The sequence below is a fragment of the Rhinoderma darwinii genome, chromosome 11, assembly GCF_050947455.1.
Source record: "Rhinoderma darwinii isolate aRhiDar2 chromosome 11, aRhiDar2.hap1, whole genome shotgun sequence".
NCBI classification, from domain to species: Eukaryota; Metazoa; Chordata; class Amphibia; order Anura; family Rhinodermatidae; genus Rhinoderma; species Rhinoderma darwinii.
Genome location: NC_134697.1, coordinates 77209786 through 77232069, shown reverse-complemented (window position 1 = coordinate 77232069; position 22284 = coordinate 77209786). Strand labels below are relative to the sequence as shown.

Below are 22284 nucleotides of genomic sequence, written 5' to 3'. Positions count from 1 at the left end.
CAGAAGAGCAGGTCAAGTCCTTGGTAGGGACTAAATATCATACTTTGGTCGCTGTGTAGGTTCAAGTATTGTCCTACCCTACCGGTCTAGACCAAAGTTTCTTGTTCCTAAGTGATTTAGTCTTGGAGTGCACCGACCGGGAATCCATCTTAGGCCAAACCGGAAATGTAATATCAGTCTGTGCTGACATCCAGGACGGTATGGTGGTTGGAGGAATTCCCAAGCGTTCCAACGCGCTTTCTAGATCACCCGGAGTGTGGATCAATATAAGTCTCCCACGTTTAATTATGGCCAACCCGAAGGGAATCTTGAGTTCTCACAGCTTTAGTACCAATTGACGCATTATGCCTCTTTTGGACAGAGAGAAAGCCGCAACTGATATAAGTGGATTGTGGACTCTTAAAAATGTAGAGCTGTTTGGTCTCTATTTGCAGACAGGATGGCTGCTGTATCGACATAACTTAGCAGCCCACAGATTAGGTAATTTGCACGTGGCTTTGGGCGTAGGGCTCTTTGTATCCACTCTATCACCACTTTTGTGGCCCTTTCTTCGTCCAGCAGTGAGGTGAAAATTTTCCACGCAATAGATGGCAAGGCTTCCATACAATTCTGGCAAGCCATTTAGTCTAATGTTCTTTCTGCAGCTCCTATTCTCCATATCCTCAATAAGAGTGAATGCCATGTTCAACTGTGACTATTGGACTTGCAGTTTATGTCCTACCGAGTCAGTGTAGTGAAGTCTCAAACCTTTTGACCCCAAGCACTCCAATCTATGTCCTATAAGTTTACCTGAATTCTGCGAGTTCCTTCACAGGAGTGATAGCTTGCTCGAGAAATTTCTTAAGAAAGGACCTTGTAATCTGAGCAGCTGAAGTAGGCGCCGCCGCCCCATATGTGCTGACTGCATCTGAGCCGTCCTAGAAGTCAGACGTGGGAGGCGGCACCATCTTAGGAGCTCAGGTGTCACTTTGCATGCTCCTCTTCTGAATTAATTTTCCTAGGTCCACTTGATGCTTTTGCGGCCCGGAGATGCCAGGAGGGTCCCTGCTTCTGTCCTTCCTGATCTTGATCATATTATTTACTCTTTGCCTCAGTGTAGCTCAGGATCTGTTCAGACTTGTTAGGAGCTAGAGAGCGAAGCTGCCATTATATTCAGCGGTCAGGCTACGCCCCAGAACAAATGTTATTTTAAAGCTTTACTACAGTTTGCGCACTGTACTAAAATCCTTGCTATCACAATTAAAAACATGCATTTAATCTGATGACCAAAAGTGGAAAGGAGAAGGAGGGCAAACACAAAACATCGTCCTAAACTTTGAAGCCAGATTCCTCCACGGTGGGGTCAGGCTGAAACCTGCAGATCTCTTAAATAATGTGAACGAGATGCATGTGACATGTCAGCAGAATGCTTGCTCTGTGTTACAATTAAAGGCCATGTACACCTTTGCGTCCTTTTTATTTTTTTATAGCTCCAATGCATCTAAAATAAGAAAGCAACTTTACAGTAGGTAATGATTAAAAATATCCTACCACTTTATGTCTACAGCTCCTATAAAGATCTAAGCGTATGAATAGTTACAGAATACAAACAAACCATATGCAGTCTGATTCCTCCCGTCTGCCTGCTACTTCTTGCAAACCTAGGAAATGTAGCGTCTAACCATATAAAGAAATTAACAGAGAATTACAGAGTACCTAAAAGCAACAAGGGCCCAAATTTACTAATGCGGTCTAATAGACTCCGTAAACTTAGAACAGCCAGTCACACAATGTGCAAAATTTATCACAGTGGTGCGTGCTGTATGATCATTTTGGTGCACCTTCAGTTGCGGATCATTAGGGCGGTTCGGGAGGCCACCCGGGGCTAAGGCTCCCAGGGGGCCCATGCCGCCCAAACCGTACCTAACCACATTGTATCCTCCCATTGTATCCTCAGGACGCAGATACAAATGTATACTACAGGCTGCAAGACACGTTGGCGCCACTGCATCATGCTGGTCTGCGCATGCGTCCAGCACAGAGCCTGTGCAGCGCTCCGTCTGTTACGGGAACGGGGCAAAGTAAGTACAATATATATTATTTTTTGGGGGGGGCTGTGTGGCAATATACCAGGGGGGTGGGGTGTGTACTGTGTGGCACTATCTACACAAGGGTGGGGGGCTGTGTGGCACTATCTACACAAAGGAGGGGGGCTGTGTGTGTGGCGCCATCTGCAGGGGGCTGTGTGTGCGGCGCCATCTGCAGGGGGCTGTGTGTGTGGCGCCATCTGCAGAGGGCTGTGTGTGCGGCACCATCTGCAGGGGGCTGTGTGTGCGGCACCATCTGCAGGGGGCTGTGTGTGCGGCACCATCTGCAGGGGGCTGTGTGTGCGGCACCATCTGCAGGGGGCTGTGTGTGCGGCACAATCTGCAGGGGGCTGTGTTTGCGGCACCATCTGCAGGGGGCTGTGTTTGCGGCGCCATCTGCAGGGGGCTGTGTGTGCGGCGCAATCTGCAGGGGGCTGTGTGCGGCGCCATCTGCAGAGCGCTGTGTGTGCGGCACCATCTGCAGGGCGCTGTGTGTGCGGCGCCATCTGCAGGGGGTTGTGTGTGCGGCGCCATCTGCAGGGGGCTGTGTGTCCGGCACCATCTGCAGGGGGCTGTGTGAGCGGCGCCATCTGCAGGGGGCAGTGTGTGCGGCGCCATCTGCAGGGGGTGTGTGTGTGGCACCATCTGCAGGGGGCTGTGTGTGCGGAGCCATCTACAGGGGAGCCGTGTGTGTGGTACCATCTACAGGGAGCTGTGTGTCTGGCACCATCTACAGGCAGCACAAAGGGGCATATTATTACTTTGGGGGGCACAAAGGGGGCATGGTTACTGATGGGGCACTTTTGTGTCGAGAACTGAGGGATCATTATTACCATCTGGGGCACTGTGGATTACGAGTTTGTTTAGAGGATTGGGTTTAAGTGTGGGGGTGCTGGAAAAGCCAGAAACCAACATGTCTGTGTCAAATTCTGCAGAAACGAGTCGTGGCTGGAATAAGTCGTCACAGTGGTCTGGGCCAACTGGAGAAAAAAAAGGGAAAGTGAACAACTAATCAGAGAAGACATCACCTGTGAGTCACTAGATATAAGTGTACTGTAATCGCTTATATTGTCTGCAGTGCTCCTGTGTATCTGGCATCTACCACTATATGGTCCCTATATGCTGGTAATATTGGTCTCTGTACAGTGGTTTTTATTCAGTAACGGTATGGGGGTATTATTCAGTGACTATGTGGTTATGGTGTGGTTGTATTATTCAGTAACAGTATGGGGGTATTATTCAGTCTCTATGTGGTTATGGTGGCGGTATTATTCAGTAACAGTATGGGGGAATTATTCAGTGTTATTATTGGTAATAGTGGTCTTATAATAGTGAGTTGTGTTCAGTAACATAATGCAGGTAATATTTCATCTGGTATAGTTGTATGATATAATAACTGTATATGTATATAGGTAATTTTTTCGTGTGGGGGCATATGCTTTGAGGCTTGCAACACTCCTGGACGCGCTAGAAATCAGCGATGCAGTTCTCTGCACACCGCCTTCTGAATTGATTGCATTGTTGATACAGTAAGGGCGTGTTCACATCTACGTCGAAGTTCCCATCAACGGAAAGGCAAACGGACAGCGTAGCTTGCGTTTGCATTACCATTGATTTCAATGTTATGGTAATGTTTCCATTGTAAATCGTATCCGTTTGTTTCCGTTCCGTAAGGTTTCTGTTTTTTTGGTGGACTCAAGAGCGCAGTGGACTCATAGACTATCTATTGAGACCATACACTGCTCGGAGGAATACCGATTAGAAACAAAGCGGCACAGTGCTCACCCGAGCCCTTCTGCCACTTAATTTAAGCGATCAGCGGGTGCCACAGCGCTTGGAACCCTGCCGATCAAAACTTCTAATATTTCAAAAGTTTTTTTAAAAGTTTAATTACACTTTACAGAGAGGTATTATCATTTTTTATTTGATGTGTTAAAGGCTATGTACACCTTTTAAAAACTACTTTTTGAGATACAGCCGCTTTGTATCCTGTATACAGAGCAGCTGTACCTAGCACTAAAAGCTGTATCCGTCAGGTCCGCGGGACTGACAGGTTTAGTGACAGTGGTTCCTGCGTGTCTCTGACATGCAGAATCAAGCTGTTATTGATCACATCTAAGTTCATATACTACGGTTTTATATTTGAAATAAATTCTTAATAGGATTGTTTGTTTTAAAGTTTTAATAAAAACGTTCAAAGAAGAAAACCGTTTTTTAGGCGTCTCGCAAGGAAAAAGTGGGTTTGGGAGGTGCATTACATGTAAGCGAGAAGGAAGGGGCCCAGGTTGTGTCAACAGCTCAGGGCCCATGGTACACTTAATACCCCACTGCGCACCTTGCATGACCTGTAAGACACTTTTCTCTTCCTTATACCACCTTTGATTTGGCTTATTTTGCACCAGTTTTTAGCTGCACTTTGGCGCATTTTAAGCCATGCTCCTTTCGTGTAAGCCATTCCCCTTCTTGCTAAGCCACACCACCTTCTGGGACACTTTTAAAAAGTGTCTATGGAAGTGCAAACAATTAAAATTGGGCCAAAATTCGCAAAGTTGCACCAAAATTTGGCACATTTTCTATAAAACACCATTTACTTTAACTCTTTCAGGACCAGACAAATTTTAGTTTTTATGCTTTTGTTTTTTCCTCCCCGCCTTCAAAAAGTCCTAACTTTTTAATTTTTTCGTTGACAGCCATATGAGGGCTTAATTTTTACGCAACAAATTGTACTTTTTAATGGCACTATTTAATATTGTATGATGTACTGGGAAGCTGGAAAAAAATCAGAATGGGGCGGAATTGGAAAAAAACAGCAGTTCCACCATTTTCTTATGGGTTTTGTTTTTTCGGTGTTCAATGTACGGTGAAAATGACTCATTACCTTTATTCTGTGGGTCAGTACGATCACGGTGATACCAAATTTATACAGTTTTTGTTATGTTTTAGTACCTTTAAAAAAATGTAAAAAGTTAGAAAGAAATTTGTTTAATTTGCATGGTCATATTGTGACCCCCATACCTTTTTTATATTTATGTATAGAGCTGTGTAGGGCATCTTTTTGTATGGGAAAATATGTAGTTTTTATTGATACCATTTTGTGGAATGTCTGGCTTTTCGATCACTTTTTATTACATTTGTTTAAGGTGCTGAAGTGGCAAAAAAACTGTGACTCTGCAATTTTGATCTTTTTTCCAGCTACGACGTTCACCGTATTGGATAAATACTTTTATAGTTCGGCCATTTTCGGACGCGGGGATAGCTAATGTGTTTATGTTTATTTTTATATGTGATCTAGAGAAATTAAAATTTATGTATATTTTTTAAAAAATGTTTTACATTATTTTATTACTATTTTTTAGCCCCTCTAGGGGGCTTGACCCTGCGATCATTAGATCGCTTATGCCATCGACTGCAATATCATAGTATTGCAGCCTATGGCAAAATCAGTACAAAAAAATCTACGCCAAAATCAGTACATTGATATTGAGATCTGCCACAGGCCCCTAGGCGCCACAGCCATTTTTGTTTTTTTTTGTTTTCGTTTTTCACTCCTCGCCTTCCAAAAGCCTTAACTTTTTTTATTTTTCATCAATGGAGTGGTGTGAAAGGTTATTTTTTGCAGGAGGAAATGTAGTTTCTATTGTCACTATTTAAATTACCATATAATGTACTGGAAAACGGGAAGAAATTCTTTGTTGGGTGGAATTGGAAAAAACTGTGATTCATCCATTGTATTTTGAGCTTCACTGCGCGATAAAACGACAACTTAACTTTACTCTGCTGGTCAATACGATTACAAAATGTATGTAGTTTTTATTATGTTTTACTACTTTTACAAAGGAAAAACTATTTGTAAAAAAAATATAATTTTTTGCGAGATGAGCTGTAGTTTCTTTTGGTACGATTTATTTATTTAGCTCCTGTCAAGCCCTGACAACCATCGGATGCAGGGGGGATGCGATGGGCAGTTGGTGGGGGGTGAACCCTCCTTCCAATGGCTTCGATGCCGCATTCGCTATTGCCACGGCATCTAAGTGGTTAAAACAACCAGATTTAGAGAGTGATCGTTGTTCTCGCTGTTAGTGCAAGGTGTCCACTGTATTACCAGCAGCGTATGGATCGGGCTCAGAGCCTTAGCCCGCTCCATACTTCAATCCCTGCACCAGGACATATGGGAACATTCTCATGCGTCAAGGTGTTAATTACCAACTTCACTCAGACATAGAAACAACTTGGAATTTGCTGTTTGGGTAAGATTTATGTAAGTGTTCAAATAAATATATGCTTCATTTTGCTATACTACTTTTCTGAATGTATAAGCATCTATCTACAAGTAAAACAGAAATAATGTCTTACATAAATTAATATTTATAACTTTTTATCATTTTCAATTTATTTCAGCTAACACTATACTTCCTGCCTAGGGGAAATCAGCATGGCGGAAATAAATGACTGCAGTATTTCAAGTCCCCTCCTACTCTGTACCATATTTGTTCAAATACTTTATTGAATGCCGTAAAAGGAATGACAATAGCAAAAAAAGTTATTATATAGTTACATAGTTTGTACGGTTGAAAAAAGACACATGTCCATCAAGTTCAACCAAGGGATGGGAAAGGGGAAGTAAAAAATTTCTACACATAGCAGTTAATATTTTTTTGTTCTAGGAAATTATCTAACCCTTTTATAAAGCCATCTACTGTCCCTGCTGTGACGGCTCCTGCGGTAGGCTATTCCATAGATTCACAGTTCTCACAGTAAAGAAGGCTTGTCGCCTCTGCAGGTTGAACCTTTTTTTCTCCAGACGGAGGGAGTGCCCCCTTGTTTTTTGAGGGGGTTTTACATGGAACAGGATTTCACCATATTTTTTGTATGCGCCATTCATATATTTATATAAGTTAATCATGTCCCCCCTTAGTCGTCTCTTTTCAAGGCTAAATAGGTTTAGTTCTTTTAATCTTTCCTCATAACTTAGATTCTCCATGCCCCTTATTAGCTTCGTTGCTCTTCTTTGTATTTTTTCCAACTCCAGGGCATCCTTTCTATGAACTGGAGCCCAGAACTGGACTGCATATTCTAGATGAGGCCTCACTAATGCTTTGTAAAGTGGTAATATTACCTCCCTGTCCCGCGAGTCCATGCCTCTTTTGATACACGACAATATTTTGCTGGCCTTTGAAGCAGCTGATTGACACTGCATGCTGAAATTTAGTTAATGATTTACAAGTACACCCAGATCCTTCTCAACAATTGACTCCCCCAGTGTAGCTCCCCCTAGGACATATGATGCATGCAGGTTGTTGGTACCCAGATGCATAACTTTACATTTATCTACATTAAACTTCATTTGCCAAGTGGACGCCCAAACACTTAGTTTGTTTAAATCTGCCTGCAATTCACAAACATCTTCCATAGTCTGAACTATATTGCACAGCTTGGTGTCATCTGCAAAAATAGAAATAATGCTATTAATCCCATCCTCTATATCATTAATAAATAAGTTGAATAATAGTGGTCCCAGCACTGAACCCTGGGGTACACCACTTATAACTGGGGACCATTCAGAGTAGGAATCATTGACCACAACTCTCTGGATACGGTCTTTGAGCCAATTCTCAATCCAATTACAAACTATACTTTCTAAACCTATAGTCCTTAATTTACCCATTAGGCGTCTATGGGGGACAGTGTCAAATGCCTTTGCAAAGTCCAAAAACACTATATCCACAGCGGCCCCTCTGTCTAGACTTCTGCTTACCTCTTCATAAAAACAAATCAGGTTGGTTTGACAGCTTCTGTCCTTTGTAAAACCATGCTGGCTGTCACTTATAATGCTATTTATTGTCACATAATTCTGTATATAGTCCCTCAATAGCCCCTCAAACATTTTCCCCACAATTGATGTTAAGCTTACTGGTCTATAATTACCCGGCGAAGACCTAGTGCCCTTTTTGAAAATAGGCACCACATTTGCCCTGCGCCAGTCCCTTGGCACTATACCACTCATGAGAGACTCTCTAAATATTATGAAGAGGGGGACAGAAATAACTGAACTAAGCTCTTTAAGAACTCTAGGGTGTAACCCATCTGGTCCCGGGGCCTTGTGTACATTTATTTTATTTAATTTAGCTTGGACCATATCTACATTCATCCAATTCAGTATATCAACTGATATATTAACAGCACTGGCACCGGCTACATCAGCTGCTCCTTCTTCTGTTGTATATACAGAGCGGAAGAACCCATTTAGTAACTCTGCCTTCTCTTGATCCCCTGTGACCAACTCCCCATTACCATTATCTAGGGGTCCTACATGTTCAGACCTTGGCTTTTTTGCATTTATATGCTTGAAGAATTTTTTAGGATTTGTTTTACTATCCTTGGCCACCTGCCTTTCATTTTGTATTTTTGCTGATTTTATTACATTTTTACAGATTTTATTAAGCTCTTTATATTTTACAAAGGCTACAGCTGTACCCTCAGATTTGTATTTTTTAAATGCCCTTTTTTTGTCATGTATTGCCCCTTTCACAGAAGGTGTAAGCCATGTGGGGTTTAATTTTAGTCGTTTATACTTGTTACCTGTAGGAATACATTTTGCACTATAATTACCCAAGGTAGATTTGAAAATCTCCCATTTATCATTTGTCCCATTATTTGACATTAGTTCTTCCCAGTCTATATCCTGAATTGCAGCCCTCATCCTGGGGAAATTGGCTTTCTTAAAATTAAATATTTTTGCCCTCCCAGCCTGCGTTTGTTTTTTACAGTATAGGTAAAATGTAACTATATTGTGATCACTGTTACCGAGGTTTTCACGAACATTGACATTCCCAACAAGATCTGCATTATTAGAAATGACCAGATCCAACAGAGCTTCACCTCTAGTCGGGTCTTCCACAAACTGGCCCATAAAATTTTCCTGTAACAGGTTGAGGAAATGTCTCCCCTTTGCAGTTGAAGCCGAACCATGACACCAATTAATATCCCGGTAATTAAAATCTCCCATTATCACAACAGTACCCGCCTGTGCAGCCCGCTCCATCTGTTTATATATTTGACCTTCCATCTCCTCAGTTATATTGGGGGGTCTATAGATTACACCAAAAGTAATTTTTTCAGTGTTTACTTCCCTTTGTAATTCCACCCACAAGGTTTCAACCTCCTCACAGTATTCACCCTCTAATGTCTCATTTACACTCACCTTCATATCGCTTCTCACATACAGACATACACCACCACCTTTCCTATTTGCCCTGTCTTTCCGAAACAGTGTAAAACCCTGTAGATTTAAAGCCCAGTCATGTGAAGAGTCCAGCCATGTTTCAGCAACACCAACTATATCTATATCTTCTTCCAGTATCAAGTATATATTTATTGACCATACAGAAATTAATAGCGTGTGACGCCTACAAGTGATTGAAGCTGCTAAACAGGCAATTTCTTGAGTTTACTCGCTGAGGTGCATATCCTAAAGGATTTTAAGTTGATCACTGGAGGTATGCTTTAAATAGAATCTTTCCTATAAACAGGGAAACTTCCGATGTCACAGAGACAGTCACTTTAGAAATACAGCGATGCCTGAAGTTACAATATTAATTTGTTCCAGGACGACAATAGTAATTAAAACCATAATCCTATGGAAAAGTAGTAATTGGTTCACGGAATTAGATGAACATTAAAAAATAATTAGCAGATAACTAATATCCTCACCTGTTGTCTAAAGGAGCAGCTCATCCTGACACAGGTAGATACATTTCAGTTTAAATACAGTAGAAGACTTCATAAAAGTTGAGACTATACTACAGCAAGGGAGAAGCCGTCACCATATTAACGCGTCAGATTTTGGAATGAGATGTTCAAAAAGAACAGATCTTTGTGACATTTTGGTATCCATATACTTTCAGACATGTCGTGTGCATTGCTTATTGATATTCACTAAAGTTAATAATAACAATCCTATGAATAAAGAGATGGCATGAAGAACTGTATGCAAACATACATAGAAAAACCTCCTTGATGCTTACATTATATTTCCAAGATTTTAGTAAAAACTCAGAAAACATATTTAAACTAGTCAGGAACAAAGTTTACTAGTATGGGACAAACTGTATACATCGAACTGAATTTTGTGCTCAAAATTTGATGTAGGATTCACTTACCTTAATAAGTTAAAGCTAAGATCTAGTCTCTTTGTTAGATGTCCATACTTTTTAGCGAGAACTGATGGAATCTTAGTACAATCCTTTCCAATGTAAGATACCTAAAATAGAAAAGGATCATCTTGGCAATCTTGAAACGTAAACAAGAACCTTTAAAGTTTTGCTTTACCTTGGCATGCTTTACTGGAAAAGTTGCATATCAAGACTAATTATTAAGTCGGGGTCCTTAAAGTCCATAGTGTATTTACGGCATGGGTTTTAGCTTGCTGCCCGAGCGATCGGGCAGCTGAGTGTCGGGTGCCCGGCAGTCAGTGACAGCCAGTGACCCTGAGGAGAAGATAGAAGCAGCTTTCGATGTGTCTATCTTCTCAGATTATTTCTACTCTATGAGCTCTGTGTATAGAATAGAGAGCCTCTATTGGTCCTGGTGATCATGTGACTGGTCACATGATTGCCGGGATGCTGTTAGTGGCAAGCTGCTGCTGCTGGGTCTAACTAGACCCAGAAAAGCCCTATTAGTGACAATAGTCACTATAAGTGGGCTGATTTCCCCTATAACTGGTGCTACTCTGCAGCCCCAGTTACATGGCGTAAAAGAAGATGATAAAAAAAGAAATATAGTCCCCCAAAGGTCTTTTCTAATAAAAAACATACAAGTAAATAAAGTGCAAAAAAACGTAATAATAAATACACATAAAATACTCACCCAAAATAAACGTGAATCATTGTCGTAACACTAGCCCTGACCCAATTACCCTAAAATAAACATCTAATATATCGAAATTTACGGAAGACAATGACGATCACAAAAAAAAGTTCTATTTTAGGGTAAAACTATATTACCAGAAAAAGATTGTTGAAAAGTAAAAAACCATATTTTTTTTTACTATTATTTTCAAACTTTAAGCCCAGAAATGCTATAATAGCCAAAAGGAGGTGTATAAAAATGATAAAAAACCTGCATTGACTACGAAAAAAAATAAAAATTACGTCGCTAGCCCAAATAAACAAAGTTAGAGCCGTTTAACACGTGCTAAAAATAAACGGAGTCTGGTCCTGAAGGATCAAAATAACCCGTCCTGAATCGGTTAAAATGGTTGTTCGGGATCAGGGTAACGTTTGTCCCCTGCAGCTGCCAAACCCCCTAAGCAGAAAGATATGTCCATACTTTATAAGTATTGTTATGCTTTTCTGAGGCGTGAAATTCACATTGTGCACTTCATCTGCAATGGTCCCATATTGTACCTCCGATTTTACGCAAAAACACACATAGGATTTATCATACGGACTCTATGAGAATCCATGAGGAAAGAAACCCTGACATGCAGAGCGCTTGCTGTAATACAAAGTCATTCTTCACTAGAACCAATGCGCCACGGAGACACCATACGACGGCAAACAGAGCGCCATAATGTTACACTTAGTGTCGATTTACAGGGTTATATGTGCACAAGATCTAACTTCAGTCACTTCGCAACCACACTGTTTGCTATTCACAAAGTGATCAAAAAGTCACAAGTAGTAGTAAAACATATACAAACTATAAAGACTTAACCGCTTCAAGACACAGCCTGTTTTGGCCTTAAAGACGAAGCCGACTTTTTCGAATCTGACTGTTACTTTATGTGGTGATAACTTTGGAATGCTTCTACCGATCCAAGCGATTCTGAGATTGTTTTCTTGTGACATATTGTACTTCGTTACTGAAAAAATTTGGTAGATAAATTCAATATTGATTTGTGAAAAACACTAAAATTTAGAGAAAAGTGAAAAAATTAGCTCTTTTCTAAATTTAAATGTATCTGCTTGTAAAACAGATAGTACCACACAAAATAGTTACTATTTCACATTTCCCATACGTCTACTTTATAGTTGCATCGTTTTTTTCTTTTTCTAGGACGTTACAAGGCTTAGAACTTAAAGAGGCTCGGTCACCACATTATAAGTGCCCTATCTCCTACATAATGTGATCGGCATTGTAATAAAGGAGAAAAAGCACCCCAGCATTTGAAAAGCAGTACGGCAATACCCCATATGTGGTAATAAACTGCTGTTTGGACACACGGCAGAGCTCAGAAGGGAAGAAGCGCCATTTGGCTTTTGCAGCTCAAGTTTTCCTGCAATGGTTTTTGGGTGCCGTGGCACAGTCACTACATGTGGGCACCGTGGCACAGTCACTACATGTGGGCACTGACACTATATGTGAGGACTGGGGAACTATCTGCCCTGACATATGAAATACATCTTTTTTTGGGAGTTTTTTAACGGCCATGAAAGACGGACTGGAAATGGATGTGAATTTGGAGACACTGACGGTAAATAGACATGAAAAACTGACCATTGATCAATTTTTAATGGCCATTTTTTTTCACGGTCGTGTGATTGTAGCCTAAATGACTATGATGCCAGGAGTCCCGTTCACATGTACCGTGATCAGGCCACGAAATCCGGCTGACACACGGACCATTTTTCATGGTCTAATCACGGTCGTGTGAATCCGGCAATGTCGGAGACCGGCTGAGGTGGTGACGGGTAGAGAGGGATGTTAGTGCACGCAGCACATCATTGATTATAGATTGTGTTAACCTGTTCCCTGCCAGTGAACCAAGAAGTTATAATCAATCAAATATACATTTTTCCAATTGGATTTATGATAACAAAGTATTTACAGAGGTTAAAAGTTACGTACAATAATTATAGCAATATATGCCTCAGTAACTGAGAATTTCCAACTTTTTGGACACTTTGAATCTACCATCTATTAGTCCTGCAGATACTCTGTCCCTTATAGCTCCCATTTCCCAAGAGGAACTTTAGTCTATCATTCACAGCTTTCCCCCTGGAAAAAGCCCTGGACCGGTTGGATTTCCCATAATTTATTATAAGACTTTTCAAGACCACTTACTATCTTATCTAATTCACACTTGTAATGCACTCTTACAAGGTCAATCCTTACAGAAACAATCTCAAGAGGCACATGTAGCTCTTGTAGTAAAGGAAGGGAAAGATCCACAGTTATGTAGTAGTTACAGACCTATTTCTCTAGCGACTAGATTACGCAAATTTATCCCATCTCTAATTAATGATGAACAATCTGGATTTGTACCAGGTAGAGAGGGCAGAGATGATACCACCCGCCAATTTCACGCAATACACCTGGCACATAAGACCAAAGTCCCTTCAATTCTTCTAGGTATCGATGTGGAAAAAGCGTTCGATGGAGGGGACTAGTCCTTTATGAGAGCTGTTTTAGCTAAGTTTGGCTTTCCCCCAGAACTTATTCATGCAATATTTACTCTATACTCTGCCCAGACAGATTGAAAGTTAATGACTCCTTATCTCTTCCATTTCCTATAACGAATGGAACAAGACAGGGCTGGCCTTCATCCCCCACTTTGTTCATCTTGACTTTGAAAACCCTACTACAAGCTGTGAGACAAGATAATTATATTAAAGGACTAATGGTTGGGGGTTAGGGAATTTCACGCTACTGCCTTTGCAGATGATGTCTTGTTCCTGCTCTCCAACCCAGACTTAGGCCTACCAAAGCGTACATCCATATTGGACCAATATGGTAACCTCTCTAAGTTTAAAGCAAATACTTCTAAATCTGAAGTGCTAAATATAACTCTCCCTCCTAGGCTTATGCGAATTCTTAAAATATCCTCTCGAGACAAATGGACTGAAAGATCTATTAAATATCTAGGCGTTCAGCTTTCATGTGAGTTATCTGATTTGTTTGATGGAGATTAGTGGCTTATTAAAAACGTTTAATTCTAAACCGATATCTTGGATGGGTAGAAAAAACCTCCTGAAAGGTTTGCATTATGGCAAAGATCTTATACAGATTGCAAATGGTCCCCCTAGATATCTAGAATGGCTCATTCACTCCTAATTAAGAAAAAGACTCATGGCGGACTTGGTCTACCTGATACTCAAGCTTATTACAGAGCAGTACAGCTTACCAGGTAGTTGGACCTGACCCATCCCATTAAAAACAATATTATGAATTATTTAGTGCATGATTTAATGTAAGGCATGAGGTGTGATGATGAATTTACCCTCCATGTGCCTCACATTAATAGAAATTAACCCCATCATGTACCTTGGGGGTAATGGGAGTTAATTACTATTAATGTGAGGCAGATTCAAAATTCATCACACCTCGCACCTCACATCAGAAAATGGAAGAACTTTTTTTTTTATTATTACTGTTGGCAAAGTATGGTTTTGGTATCGAAATCGTATTACTACACTAAGTATCTGTATCAAAGTCCAAATTCTGGTATCGTGACATCCCTAATAAGGGCTATTAGGAATTTGTACAAGGTTGATAGACCTCTAAGTGAATTTTTAAAAAAAAATGTTGCCGAAACATCCTAATAGGAAAATTTCGAAAATGTATGACGCATTTGTTGTAACACCAGTCTCCTCCAAAACAGATTTCCTTCAAGCGTGGGAGAGGAAATTGGGAATCTCACACTCAGAAAATGAGACCAAATCTATCCTTGCACACTTGTATGGTTTCTCCACTTGTGTCAGACTACAAGAAAATCACTATAAGCTCTTAACTAGATTGTACAAGGCACCTGAATGGTTCCACTTCACTGGCTGCAGTCAACTCCTCCTTCATACGACCAATGGAGGTCTAAGGTTAATCAGATCTGTAGGTTTGAGGAGTTACTTAGCTAGTGCAACAGAAATCACTCCAAGTTCCTTAAAATATGGTCTCCCTGGTTCAGAGGGAGACCATATCACTGCCCTGATGAAGATAGGCAGTGACTTCCACCATAATCTTGGTGAAGATCCTTGGGGCAGATGAGAGGTCAAATGGTACTGTATATGTTCATCCAGACGCTTCTGGTTTATTATCACTCTGGACCTCCCATTTGATTTGGAGACTAGAAATAAACGGGAATAATAACCCTGGTTGTGCTGCAAAGTCTGGACTGGAATCACGACTTGTTTCTGCAGGAGGATCTCTACTTCTTTCTCCGACTGACAGGCAAAAGGGGTTAATATCTGTGTTAACACAAAATTCTCTGGGGGAAGGGTAATGAGCTCCAATTGAGAACCCAGAGACACAATATTCGATATATATTAACTTGAAGAAATCCCTGACTATGTATGGGAGAAGAATCTTAATCTGCCGCCCACAAACCCTCTGGCGTCATTGAGTGTTTATGGAAGGGCCTTCTCCAGCATTGGCACTAAACATAAACTCCTCTGTTTTTCTGCCTCCGACTTTGCCATCTTGGATTGCCCTCTCTTTTCTTAACCTCTGATGGGTTTCTCTTCTGGTTCCAAAAGGGCCGTCTTTGGTGGAAGAAACGGATTTCAGAAGGAAATCTCTTTTTTGTCCGAGGCTTTTCCCAGGATATCGTCTAGCCTAGAGCCGAACAACCTATCACCCTCACAGGCTTTGGAACACAATCTGGATTTAGACGCCATGTCTCCTGGCCAGGAACAAAGCCAGATAGCTCTTCTGGCAGAATTGGGAGAGAGCGGCTGTTCTGGCATTAAGTCTGACAGAAACGGCAGATGCATCGGAAATTAAATTCACTGCCCTCTGAAGTACTCGCATGGAGGCTAAAATCTGGTCTTTTGGAGTCTTGGATCTTAGATGACTTCTAGTTGCACCATCCAAATATTTAAAGATCTTGCCGCACATGTTGCAGCAGTACTTGGTTTAAGGGCTGCTGTACTGGCTTTCCATGTTCGTTTAAGGCTACACTCTGTCATTTTATCCATGGGGTCCTTTAATTATCTTATGTCCTCAAATGGTAGTGAAGTGCGTTTCAAATTCTCGCTACCGGGGCTTTTGAAGAGAGAAAGCACCCAAAAAATTGTTAGGCAATTTCTCATGAGCATGGCAATACCCCATATGTGGTCATAAACTGATGTTTGAGCACACAGCAGGGCTCAGAAGATAAGGAGCACCTTTTAGCTTTTGGAGCGGAGATATTGCTGGAATGGTTTTCTGTCACATTTGCAAAGCCCCAGATGTAATAGTACAGTGGAAACCCCCAAAAAGTGACCCCATTTAGGAAACTACACTCCTTAAAGGGGTTGTCCGAGATTTAATAACTATGTGTTAATGCTTGTAATTTATAAATGTAAATGCATTTTGTAATATACTTACATTTTCCAAAGTGGCCCCGTTTCCAGATCCTGCCGTGGGAAACTTGACGGGTGACGTCATTCTCTGCACTGGCCGCTGTGTTGATCTTGAATTCTTTTCCGGGTATACGACACGTCACTTGGTGTATATCGGCTTGTTCTGTTGTAACGCGCATGCGCGGCCCCTGCTGTTATCTCGAGAACAGCAGGGACCGCGAGAACAGCAGTGACAACGCATGCGCGTTACGGGCTGCGAAGCAGAACAAGTCGATATACACCACGTGACAAGTGACGTGTCGTATACCCGGCAAAGAATTCAAGATCAACACAGCGGCCAGAGCCAGTGCAGAGAGTGACGTCACCCGTCAAGTTCCCCACGGCAGGATCTGGAACGGGGACACTTTGGAAAATGTACGTATATTACAAATGTATTTACATTTATAAATTACATGCATTAACACAAAGTGATTAAATCTCGGACAATCCCTTTAATTAATTCATCTGGGTCTGCAGCGAGCATTTCGACCCCATATGCTTCACTTAACCCCTTAAGGACACAGCCACTTTTGGACCTTATGACACAGCCTCATTTTTTAAATCTGATGTGTGTTACTATATGTGGTAATATTTTAGGAATGCTTTTACCTATCCAAACGATTCGGAGATTGTTTTTTCGTGACATATTCTACTTTAAGTTAGTGAAAAAATTTGGTCAATATATTCAATATTGTTGTGTGAAAAACACCAAAATTTAGAGAAAATTTGCAAAAAATTAGCATTTTCTAAATTCAAATGTATCTGCTTGTAAGACAGATAGTTATACCACACAAAATAGTTACTACCTAACATTTCCCATATGTCTACTTTAGATTGGCATCATTTTTTTGAACATCCTTTTATTTTTCTAGGACGTTACAAGGCTTATAAGTTTAGCAGCAATTTCTCACATTTTCAAGATAATTTCAAAAGCCTATTTTTTTAGGGACCAGTTCAGTTCTGAAGTGGCTTTGAGGGCCTTATATATTAGGAACCGCCACAAATCACCCCATTTTAAAAACTGCACCCCTTAAAGTAATCAAAACAGCATTTAGAAAGTTTCTTAACCCTTTATGCATTTCACAGGAATTAAAGCAAAGTGGAAGGGAAATTTGCAAATTTCATTTTTTTTGCAGAAATCTCATTTTAATCCATTTTTCCTGTAATACTGAAGGCTTTTACCAGAGAAACACAACTGAATATTTATTGCCCTGATTCTGAAGTTTTAAGAAATATCCCACATGTGGCCCTAGTGCGCTACTGGACTGAAACAAAAGCCCCAGAAGCAAAGCAGCACCTAGAGGATTTTTGGGCCTTCCTTTTCTTAAATTATATTTCAGGCACCATGTCAGGTTAGAAGAGGTCTTGTGGTGCAAAAATAAAGGAAACACCCCAAAAAAGACCCCATTTTGGAAACTACACCGCTTGAGGAATTTATTTAGGGGTGTAGTGAGCATTTTGACCCCACAGGTGTTTCATAGATTTCATTAGAATTGGGCAGTGAAAATGAAAAATTACATTATTTTCCAATAAGATGTAGCTTTACCTCAAAATTTTTAATTTTTTCAACAAACAAATGAGGAAAAGCACCACAACATTTGTAAAGCAACTTCTCCAGAATACGAAAATACCAAACATGTGGTCATAAACTGGTGTTTAGGCAAGCAGCAGGACTCAGAAGGGAAGGCATGCCATTTAGCTTTTGGAGTGCTGATTTTGCTGGATTCATTTCTCTGAACCATTTCTCATTTGTAAAGCTCCTAAGGTACCAGTACAGTGGAAACCCCCCAAAAGTGACTCCATTTGGGAAACCACACCCCTAGAGGAATTCATCTAGGGGTATAGTAAGCATTTTGACCCCCCAGGTGTTTCATAAAGGAGAAAAAGCACTGTAACATTTGTAAAGCAACTTCTCCAGAGTACGGAAATACCCCATATGTGGTAATAAACCACTGTATGAATACACATCAGAGCTCAGAAGGGAAGGAGCGCCATTTGGCTTTTGGAGAGCAGATTTTGCTGGATTGGTTTTTCTGCACCATGTCGCTTTTGCAAAGCCCCTTAAAGAGGCGCTGTCACCAGATTTTGCAACCCCTATCTCCTATTGCAGCAGATCGGCGCTGCAATTTAGATAAGAGTAACATTTATTTATTTTTTTTTTAAACGAGCATGTTTGGCCAAGTTATGACCATTTTTATATTTATGCAAATGAGGCTTTCTAAAGTACAACTGGGCGTGTTTAAAGTTAAAGTACAACTGGGCGTGTATTGTGTACAACTGTAGCCTCTGGTGCCGATGTGTCCTCTCTCGTCCGACACGATGCAGGACCTGGGGCAGGAAGTGACGTCACAGCGTGATCTCTCGAGAACACGCTGGGTGTCTGTGCACTGCCAGAACGAAGCATCATACACTTCTATTCACAACGCCCAGCTAGTAAAAGAAGTAAAAACGCCCAGATGTAACACACATAATACACGCCCAGTTGTACTTTAACTTTAAACACGCCCAGTTGTACTTTAGAAAGCCTAATTTGCATAAATATAAAAATGGCCATAACTTGGCCAAAAATGCTCGTTTAAAAAAAACAAAAAACGAAACTGTAATCTACATTGCAGCGCCGATCTGCTGCAATAGGAGATAGGGGTTGCAAAATCTGGTGACAGAGCCTCTTTAAGTACCAGTACAATGGAAACTCCCCAAAAGTGACTCCATTTGGCAAACTACACCCATTGAGGAATTCATCTAGGGGTAGTGAGCATTTTGACCCCACAGGTGTTTCATAGATTTCATTAGAATTGGGCAGTGAAAATGAAAAATCACATTATTTTCCAATAAGATGTAGCTTTACCACAAAAAATTTATTTTTTTCAACAAATAAATTATGAAAAGCACCGTAACATTTGTAAAGCAACTTTTCCAGAGTACGGAAATACCCAACATGTGGTCATAAACTGCTGTTTGGGCAAGCGGCAGGACTCAGAAGGGAAGGCACGCCATTTAGCTTTTGGAGTACAGATTTTGCTGGTTTGATTTCTCAGCACCATGTCGCATTTGTAAAGCTCCTAAGGTACCAGTACAGTGGGAAAAAAGTGACTCCATTTGGCAAACTACACCCATTGAGGAATTCATCTAGGGGGGTTAGTGAGCATTTTGACCCCACGGGTGTCTCATATATTTTATTAGAAATGGGCAGTGAAAATGAAAAATTACATTATTTTCCAATAAGACGTAGTATTAGTTCAACATTTTTCATTTTCTCAACAAATAAAGGAGAAAAAGCACCGTAACATTTGTAAAGCAACTTCTTCAGAGTAGGGAAATACCCCACACGTGGTAATAAACTGCTATTTGGACACACAGCAAGGCTCTAAAGGGAAGGAGCGCCATTTAGTATTTGGAGTGGAGATATTATAAGATTCACTTTTTGACACCATGTTGCATTGAGCTATAGTACCAGTAAAGTGGTACCCCCGATAAATTACCCCGTTTTGGAAACTAGATCCCTCAAAGAATTTATCTAGGGGTGTAGTGAGCATTTTGACCGCACAAGTGTTTTGCAAAAATGAGTAAACAATAGATGTTGCAGATTGAAAATTGCTGTTTTCCACAGATATGCCATTTCAGTGCCCAATGTGTTGTGCCCAGCTTGTACCACCGTAGACACACATCCCATAAATTGTTAAGCGGGTTCTCCAGAATACAGTAATACCCCATATGTGGTCATAAATTGTCGTTTGGGCACACTGCCAGGCTCAGTTGGACCACCATTTGGCTTTGAAGCGCAGATTTTGCTTGGTGTTTTAGTGGTATTTTATCTTATAATGTGGGGGCATATGTAAGCTGGGCAGAGTACCTCAGGGTATATGTAAGCTGGGCGGAGTACATCAGGGTATATGTAATCTGTGCGGAGTACATCAGGCTATATGTAAGCTGGGCGGAGTACATCAGGGTATATGTAAACTGGGCGGAGTACATCAGGGTATATGTAAACTGGGCGGAGTACATCAGGGTATATGTAAGCTGGGCGGAGTACATCAGGGTATATGTAAACTGGGCGGAGTACATCAGGGTATATGTAAACTGGGCGGAGTACATCAGGGTATATGTAAGCTGGGCGGAGTACATCAGGGTATATGTAAGATGGGCGGAGTACATCAGGGTATATGTAAGCTGGGCGGAGTACATCAGGGTATATGTAAACTGGGCAGAGTACATCAGGGTATATGTAAGATGGGCGAAGTACATCAGGGTATATGTAAACTGGGCGAAGTACATCAGGGTATATATAAACTGGGCGGAGTACATCAGGGTATATGTAAGCTGGGCGGAGTACATCAGAGTATATGTAAACTGTGAGAAGTACATCAGGGTATATGTAATCTGTGCGGAGTACATCAGGGTATATGTAAGCTGGGCAGAGTACATCAGGGTATATGTAGGCTGGGCGGAGTACATCAGGGTATATGTAATTATGTGCGGAGTACATCAGGGTATATGTAAACTGGGCAGAGTACATCAGGGTATATGTAAACTGGGCAGAGTACATCAGGGTATATGTAAACTGGGCAGAGTACATCAGGGTATATGTAAACTGGGCAGAGTACATCTGGGTATATGTAAACTGGGCAGAGTACATCTGGGTATATGTAAACTGGGCGGAGTACATCATGGTATATGTAAACTGTGCGGAGTACATCAGGCTATATGTAAGCTGTGAGGAGTACATCAGGGTATATGTAAGCTGTGCGGAGTACATCAGGGTATATGTAAGCTGTGCGGAGTACATCAGGGTATATGTAAGCTGTGCGGAGTACATCAGGGTATATGTAAGCTGGGCGGAATACATCAGGGTATATGTAAGCTGGGCGGAGTACATCAGGGTATATGTAGGCTGGGCGGAGTACATCAGGGTATATGTAGGCTGGGCGGAATACATCAGGGTATATGTAAGCTGGGCGGAATACATCAGGGTATATGTAAACTGGGCGGAGTACATCAGGGTATATGTAAGCTGTGCGGAGAACATCAGGGTATATGTAAGCTGTGCGGAGTACATCAGGGTATATGTAAGCTGGGTAGAGTACATCAGGGTATATGTAAACTGGGCGGAATACATCAGGGTATATGTATGCTGGGCGGAGTACATCAGGGTATATGTAAGCTGTGCGGAGAACATCAGGGTATATGTAAGCTGTGCGGAGAACATCAGGGTATATGTAAGCTGTGCGGAGTACATCAGGGTATATGTAAGCTGTGCGGAGTACATCAGGGTATATGTAAGCTGTGCGGAGTACATCAGGGTATATGTAAGCTGTGCTGAGTACATCAGGGTATATGTAAACTGTGCGGAGTACATCAGGGTATATGTAATATGTGAGGAGTACATCAGGCTATATGTAAGCTGTGAGGAGTACATCAGGGTATATGTAAGCTGTGCGGAGTACATCAGGGTATATGTAATCTGTGTGGAGTACATCAGGGTATATGTAAGCTATGCAGAGTACATCAGGGTATATGTAAGCTGGGTAGAGTACATCAGGGTATATGTAAACTGGGCGGAATACATCAGGGTATATGTATGCTGGGCGGAGTACATCAGGGTATATGTAAGCTGTGCGGAGAACATCAGGGTATATGTAAGCTGTGCGGAGAACATCAGGGTATATGTAAGCTGTGCGGAGTACATCAGGGTATATGTAAGCTGTGCGGAGTACATCAGGGTATATGTAAGCTGTGCGGAGTACATCAGGGTATATGTAAACTGTGCGGAGTACATCAGGGTATATGTAATATGTGAGGAGTTCATCAGGCTATATGTAAGCTGTGAGGAGTACATCAGGGTATATGTAAGCTGTGCGGAGTACATCAGGGTATATGTAATCTGTGCGGAGTACATCAGGGTA

At 41.3% G+C, this 22284-nt stretch overlaps 1 protein-coding gene across 1 annotated transcript in view; it reads right to left on the bottom strand.

The window, feature by feature from the left end:
* LRMDA (leucine rich melanocyte differentiation associated) overlaps window positions 1–22284 on the bottom strand; it is an 834718-nt gene that overhangs the window by 808834 nt on the left and 3600 nt on the right. The window contains exon 2 of the mRNA XM_075842829.1: window positions 10226–10326. Coding sequence (XP_075698944.1) covers window positions 10226–10326 — 101 coding nt within the window. The remainder of the gene's footprint in view (window positions 1–10225; window positions 10327–22284) is intronic.